Below are 8,085 nucleotides of genomic sequence, written 5' to 3' on the forward strand. Positions count from 1 at the left end.
CTCTCTCTCCCCCTCCCTCTCTCTGTCTCCTACTCCCTTGTCCCATCTGCCTTTGTCAAGAATAAAGCTAGCCCAACCACTTTGTAAATGAAACATCCTCCCACTATTAATGGGATTGAGCAGATGTTTTCTGTTTGGACGGTCAGAGATGCGACAGTAAAGCCTGCAGCAAAACAAAACAAAAAGATTTTTGGAGAAAAAAAAAACCCCAGAAAGCTAAAGCAGATATTTATGGAAATGATTATATCACTTCCCTCATGTCCCATACGGACGCATGTCTCGCACACATGGCAAATTAGAGGTCATCCCTTCCAGTTTAGCGCATGTCTAAGTGCGTGTGCCAGCGATTTTGGTACTAAAACATCGTAAATAACACTGTAACCTCTGGGACGAGGTGTTATAAATAGGACGTGTCAAACCCTGCTCCGGCCAGCCTCTGGTTTCCCCGAAACCCTCTCTTTTCACCCGCCGAGCGGCTCAGCTACTTTTTAATTTGGCCTTCCCGCGGGCTAACCGACTGACGCCTCACGGCGAGGGCCTCTGTATTTCAACAAGGCCACAAAACCCCCAGTCCTCGGGCACTTGCGCTCACAAAGCTCTCCAGCCTTTCTGAGCTGTTACTTTTTTGGAGCCCAGACTCTACCATCAGCAGAAGAAAACGCCGGCCCTGGCCAGAACACAGCGGCCAAGTCTCATCTGTCAGAAACCCAAGGGCCAGACTCTCCAGCCACTGGGTGGGCGGGGCCCGACCAAACAGAGAGAGGAGGAAGAAAAGAAGAAAGAGTGGAGTGTGGGGGAGAGAGGTTTCGAGAGCGAGAGGAAGCTCCCAGATAAACAGACCGCAGCGCCTCAACTCCTAATCACCCTGCGCTTCCGTTTCCAGACTCTATAATTAGAAGGGCCCCGTCCCTTTTTTCTCTGTATTCCCAGTTGACGCAAATGCTTCTTGTGGCTTGGCACCTCGTTTGGGGCGTGGGTTTTCAAGAGTTTACAGGCCCTGGGCCTTAGCTCTCTGGCTTTCTGGTCGCTCTGATACAGCATGAATAGCTAACCACTGTCTTAATGCACACTTCACTTGGCTTCCCTTTTTCTTTCCTCCCTCCACCTCTGATAATCTGCATGACCCCATCGCTCATCCACTCTGTACCTCCCTCATTCCACTTCTCCGTCGTCTTTAAATATAACCGTTCCAGTCATATACAAGTGTTAAAAAAAGAAACCTTTCAACTCTGAATGAATGTGCAAAATTTTGTAGCACACTTGGCTTTTTTTTTCCAGAGAAGAGGGAGTGTTTTCCATCTCCCTCGCACGTGTTGCTGAATCCTTTTAATCTCATGCCATTCCAGCCTCCTCTTTTCACATTTGACATGCCACCCAATAAAGCCCGGCCAATAATTAAAACCTACTGCAGCCTCCACATAAAAGATTCCATGAGGAAAAACTCAGAGGAAAATTACTAATTACTTTAATATCATTTATGTCTGGGAGTCGTCAAAAAGACAGAGGTTTGGAACTTTTTTTTCAAATCTTACACTCCATATCAGTGATGCGTTTCCAACATTTTCAGTTACTGCCCAATGGACGGGTTTGTTTGTAACATCTCGAAAAGGCTTCTGGGGATGGGTTTTGGGTTGCGCTTGAAAAGCAGTGCGGCGTTTTTATTCTAACCGAGCCAGTTCAGATCTGGGTTTGTTCTGGTGTGGTTTGTTGAGCATGTTGTTTATGGTGAGGGCCTATACTTTCTGGAGTTTGACGAGCTTCAAATAAAACTGCACCAAATGAATGGGCCTGTCAGTGGGGGTTACACTTGTGCTGAGCTGTGGTTCAGTGTTTCGGTGAAACTCAATGCACACACACACACACACGGCCATACACGGATGTAGGAATACATAGATTCTGTCTTTTACAGACACTCATCATCTTGTCTGTCCTCGGAGAAGCACACGACTGGAGCCCTGCTTTTAACCAGACCGAGTTATCATGCAAGGGAAGGCTGCATTTTATGACATCGACAAACGATAGCTGGCTTTGTTTTAATGGGCTAGTTTGTTTGTTTTAAAGGCACCGTAATTCTGTCATGCTGTCTAGCATGTGTCCTGCACAGTTGGTAGTGTTGGCTGTCTTCGTGTGAGCCGCTGGAGTGAAATACAGTTTAAATATTTTGGTTGGACTGACTTTGTATCAGTTTACCAGTGGCAGCATTTAAACACACTGGCACGGTTGAAAGTATCTTTGGTCAACTTTGACAAGAATATAAAGGTTAGGGTTTTCTGTGAACTTTCCACAATGAAAGAATTTCTCCTGAAAGACTGGGAGCAGCATGTAATGACATGTTAAATAATCATCACGTATAGGTTTTAAAGTAGTATCAAATGTATGATTTAAGTATCAAAGTACAAATTTGTAAGTAATGATTCACTTCTCAACTGATTTGATTTGAATTGTGATTTGCATCACATTGGTTAGGTAAGCGTAATGAAAGTCTAGGCAAGGAAGCTGGCATTTGAAGACAGTATGTATACTGTTGTAGGTATATCTTATAATTAGTAGAAAACATAATGCAATCTAAAATTGTCTTTATTTGATGTGATTTTGTTCCTGTGATTTAGTTTATTTGCACGGGATTCACAAGATTGTCCAAGGCCGTGATATCCTGACTTTTAATCCCTAAAATGAGTCCAGTCCTAAAAGCACTTATCCTATAATGCACTTTGAGCATCCTTTATTAAAACCTCACTGCCTGATAAATGTATGTATCACAGGCTTTCTGTAAATTTGTAGTTCCCAAACTCAAAATGACCCTGATGATGCCATCAAGGGTCAGCAAGACCAGTAAACCGACCTTCATGTATCAAATTGGTGGGGTGCTTCCTCAATCTTTGTTTTGATTTGAGAACACATTTTCCAGTCTGTACTCATTGCAGCAGTTATCTATTAGTTCTATTATTGTTCAGCTTATTTATTTGGAACATATTCTACCAGGGTTGACCAAAATGCAAGTTTATACCTGTAGTTTCTAGCCCAATGTTGCCACAACAGAATACATACTGTAATAAAAATACAAAAAAAATAGAAAGCATGCAGTGGAGGAATAAAATGTAGACAATATGGCCGCTAACAAATACTAAATGAAGCATACAAAGCAGAAGCATATAAAGAAAGCAAACAGCACATTAATGTCAAGGCAAAAACTCCACATAAAACCCCAGTGGACTACATAAACATGATCATGATGATGATAACCAATGTTGAAGCCATGTGTGTGAGTGATTCCTACTGTAAGGTAGGGGTGTAAGAAAATATTGATCCACTAGAGTATTGTAATATTTTGTTTTGTGGTATTATTATTATTATATCGATTCTTGATTTTTGCGTTTAAACCCCCAACCGCTAGATAGCAGTCATAAACGTAAACTGTGGGCTAGGATGTTAGATAGTACAGGAACTGTGATAAATATACATGCAGATCACACTGTTCTGGTTGCATAAAATTAGTAAACATTTATTTTATTCAGATTTTATGCATATGGTGGTGTGTTATTCATACTTATTTATTATTTTATTAAAAAGTCGAAATATGTTGCCTTGCTTACAGTATCGCAATATAACACAATACATTGAATCGTAACCCCTGTATCGTGATACATATTGTATGACCAGATTCTTGCCAATACACTGCCCTAATGTAAATGTGCAATTTTAATCAAGAGGCACACAGATAATTCCTGACTAATCTCCACTTGTGTTAAACCCCACTATGTTTCAGTTTGCAAGCAGGGGAAAAAATGCTTACGTGTGGTGAGTTCCAAAAGCAATATCCAGCTTGGCCTGTCAGGGAAAAGCACCCACATTAATCCCATTTCAAGGGAAATCCAGAGTACTTAAAGACCGGACTCAACAGGCACTTGCCAGTATGACTATCCTACTTTACAGATCAGAGTATATATAATATCAGCCAAAGTGCACACAAACTGCTGTTGAACAACTGTTTCCTGTGGTAGTGAGTCTGTACCTGGCAGAATCGAACATGTGGGAAAGGCTTAGCCTGCTGTACCAGCCGGGCCTTGGCCTCCCTCTTATCTCCATGGACGATCAGGACTGGACGATCCCTGTAAACACAACCCAAAACCAAGGGTTGAGAAACAATGCTAAAACAATAGTCATAATAAGTCATTATGCAAATTTGAATCAGGAATGTTAGTGTCCAGTGGTGATTTAATTACAGTTTCAGAGAATTTTGAAACATTGAAATCTATAGAAACATGAACAATCATTGGGAATAAAATGTTCACATTTCATAAATACAACTGGACACACAGTAAACACAACAACACTGCTAAGAGCACTGAAAAAGGCATGTTTGTAAAACCTTAAACCTTGCCACGCAAACAATCTCCTAAATGCTTACCAGATAGTACAATCAACATATATATCTCTTTTAATTGTTGGGTCATTGTTGCACAGCCCATATTAACTCATATTGGAACTTGTTAGATATTTTTCTGATCTTCTCCAGTTCATTTATTTAAAATTGTGAAGAAACATACAGCATTACATTTGCAACACTATTATACCAGCCATAACAGACCTTTTCACAGCAGTCATTTTGATATGAAATAGTTGGGTAAACAGAGACATTACAAGTGATACTAATTAAGATTATGTTCCATTCATGTCAAACAGAGTCGAGTGCTGCTGTTTGCTCACTGGAAGGTTTCTGCTAAACTAAATAGAACAGAACCTTAATTAGTATCATTAAAACAAAAAACAGTTTACACTGCAATTTCATGTCAACATAGCTGCAGTGAAAAAAGTCTGTACACCAGGGGGCACTCTCATCAGTTTAATGTGGACATTCCCCCTATGTCAGAAAAATGATGAAAGGTGTACAATAATGTGATACTAGCAAAAAGGTAGCAGAACTTACCTAAACTCTGATGGGTACTGTTTAACCATCCAGGCAATATCAAAGCAGTAGTTAAACTGTGAAGAAAGACAGCATGTAAACCTAGCAGAAAGATGTAAACAAGACTCTACAGCCATGCTAACAGTTAGCTGTTAGCTGCACTCAGTCATAGTTGCACTAAATGCTAATGTCACAATGGCCATGCTCACATGCTGAGGTTTAGTAGGTAACATGCTTTTACTATGTTCCCAAACTAAACACAAAGTACAGCGGAGGCTAATGCTCTCATTAATTATGTATTTGGTTTTAATCCCTCGCCTGGTGAAATGTTTCCTCCTGAGGGGAACATGAATGGCAATGCCTCCAATAATTGTTGAGACATTTCACTTAAAACCAAAAATATCAATCTCATGGTGGTGCTAGATCAAATGTCAGGGGATCTGTACGGTACAGAGACCAGGAGTGTCTGGCCAATAGTTTTTGAGATATTTAAGTCTGCAGCAAAGGACGTGAACTTTTCTCCACAGTTTATATGGTTACTCACCTGAACAGATTCTTTCAGGGTCCCAAATAATGGAGAGAGAATGTCTAGATGAAAGAAGTAAAGATTAGTAGACAGAATGTATAAAAGACGAGAGGTGGGCTGTACTCCACTGATTTCAGCAGGGAGATCCACAGTAAGGACAAGACACTGGGCTCATGGGGGATTCAAACCAGGACTATGAGGACCACCTATGAGACCACTCTGCTGCTCTTTCATAAAGTTACATAACAAAAAAGTGACCAAAGTATTAACAGACTGGCTTGATGAAGAGTCAAACTCTAACTTCTTCTCTTCTAATTCTCTCTCATTCGACAAAAACAAGTAAGGTTAAGATAATCAGCTTCCAATTTAAAACAATCTGAGCGATGTCAGATACTGAAATGCTCTGTTTAGACTTTCCATGCTACAGAATTGCCGTTTTATTTCCTCAAACGCAGAACGAAACTGTGTGCACCAAATCTAATTCCATTCCACTCTCCTCACCTCTGATGTGCAGAGCTCCACTGTTGTACTTCCTGTCCAGGCCTGTGACTTTGTTGAGGTAAAACCTGTAGGTGTCATTTAGACAAGGAACACTGGATTCAAAGAAGTCCTCTGGCTCGTCGATGTAGTAGAGCCGGCCGTGGGGACTCGGAGGGCGCTCGTTCTCCACCTTCACTTTCTTTGCTTTGGGGCTCGGAGGCGCCCTCTTTGGTAGGTTACTGAGACCTTTCCCCTTCACATCTCCATCATCATCATCATCACTGTCTGAGAGAGCCCACCCTGAGCCATCTGACACCTCTTTCTTCCGCTTTCCAGCCAGTGACGGACTGGTTTCGTACTTCACCGGATTTATCTGGTTCATTGCTGCAGACTGTCTGGCTTCAGAGCCGACAACCAGTGAGGATACAGGGGGGTTTGCTGGTTCTGGTTTCACCTCCACTGTGGCTTTCACTGGTTCCAGTTTGGGGCTGGGGGGAGAGGCAGACCAATGGGAGCTGGGATTGGATACACTGGGTTGGTGGGGCTTAGATGTTGTAGTCCCGGATAAAGGAATACCCTCATCATCATCATCACTGCTGGAAATGGTCCATTTGCCATGTTGACTGTCCTGATACATGCCTGGCCAGAGACACAGAGAGATCAAATATCAGCTGAGCAGCAGGAGCGAGCGAGCCTGAAGTAAAGCTGCCAGTCAGTCATACTGGATGTAAGCAGCCTGAACTGGGTGCGTTTAAAAGGCCAAGCACAACTTGATATAGCTAACAGACACCTCACCTGCTTGCTATGAGTTTTATACCAAATATATCAACTGACATCCATAAACCTTTAAGGACAGATGGCTTTAATCCATTACTGTTTACGATAGAAACCTAAAAGACTGATTAACTTGTAAACAGCAGTGGATGTTTGCAGCTGAAACACCACAGCTAGCAGTATCTGGGTGCATATTGAATGCATCAAGGCTATCTAAAATGGTGTTATATTTATTGCATAGTGCACATTCACTAACACAGGAACTTACTAGGTCTAATTATAAAATGTGTAAACATCTACTAACAACATGGGTACATGCACAATAAGTACAAAAACAAATAGTTCAATGTATGCTAAAGCTGAAAATATAAGCAATAACACATATACTTCATACTTAAGATCAACATATTAAATACAGATGTTAGAGTAATACAAGCAGAACAGAACGGTAAGATGATAGTATTATACTGTGGTGAACAATGGACCGGCCGAGCGCCATATTTGTGTTAACTGTTACCGAGTCAGATAAGTGAGCAGCGGCACAGGTTCACGATGTTTACGCTGAGCCTCTTATCAATCCACCGCTAAACAAACTTCACTACAATACATCTCCATCAAGAAAACCACAGTGCAGGAGGTGCGCAGGGAACACGTGTCCGGGTAGGAACTCCCTTTCTGGGTCGTGTAGTTCCGCCACAATAACGACGGGATCTAAAGACAAAGCAAGCATTACGTTCATTAAAGAGCAGGTTCAACACATTGACAGTATATATAAGGGTTTAACCACTGGCTGTATATATAACATAACATACATACATACATATACAACATAAGAGTTGGTACACAAACATGAACAATAACGTGTTGCAGAGTCGCATCTTAAAAGTTGATTTATTATATTATATTATATTATATTTAGTCTTTGTTTATGTTTCTTTTTTCTTTGTATTTAATTTTTAGTTTTTGTAATGTTTATATTTACATAATATGTTTATGTTTATATTTTGTTTGTTTATTAAGTTTGTTACTTAATTCTTTTGTGTATATAATATTGTGATACTGTTACCTAATGTAACTGGTTATGTTCATATCTTCTGTGCATCAAATATCATAAATCATTGCTGGAGGGGAGTAATGTATGAAGAAGCAGCTATTTCCCTGGACAATGTTAGGTAAGGGTAGGCCATTGTTACAGAGGGGTCATAAAGAGGCAGGGTGAGGACTGTTGTGAGGAAAAAGTGCCAGATCAGAGGTCATGGGGGGGGGGGCACATAGCACTCAAGAATGTGGATCTCCTGATTCAATATGGACCAGAGTGGCAGATAATAACTAAGTGCTTGCAAACGTAATTAGTTATATCAAGCAGAACGTCTTTATTCAGCTGTGATCAAAGATGCTC

The 8,085-nt window shown here is 41.0% G+C and overlaps 1 protein-coding gene across 1 annotated transcript in view; it reads right to left on the reverse strand.

The window, feature by feature from the left end:
* The window catches only part of tdp1 (tyrosyl-DNA phosphodiesterase 1), a 12,711-nt gene extending 5,353 nt beyond the window's left edge, over positions 1-7,358 (reverse strand). Inside the window, exons 1-6 of the mRNA XM_035682206.1 lie at positions 7,204-7,358; positions 5,934-6,551; positions 5,451-5,494; positions 4,928-4,983; positions 4,013-4,109; positions 3,794-3,828 (exon numbers count right to left, since the gene is read on the reverse strand). Coding sequence (XP_035538099.1) covers positions 3,794-3,828; positions 4,013-4,109; positions 4,928-4,983; positions 5,451-5,494; positions 5,934-6,549 — 848 coding nt within the window. The 5' untranslated portion in view covers positions 6,550-6,551; positions 7,204-7,358. The remainder of the gene's footprint in view (positions 1-3,793; positions 3,829-4,012; positions 4,110-4,927; positions 4,984-5,450; positions 5,495-5,933; positions 6,552-7,203) is intronic.
* Between the last annotated feature and the right edge of the window lie 727 nt (positions 7,359-8,085).

Source organism: Morone saxatilis, unplaced genomic scaffold, assembly GCF_004916995.1.
Source record: "Morone saxatilis isolate NCDOM2014 unplaced genomic scaffold, NCSU_SB_2.0 Contig11, whole genome shotgun sequence".
Classification (NCBI taxonomy): Eukaryota; Metazoa; Chordata; class Actinopteri; family Moronidae; genus Morone; species Morone saxatilis.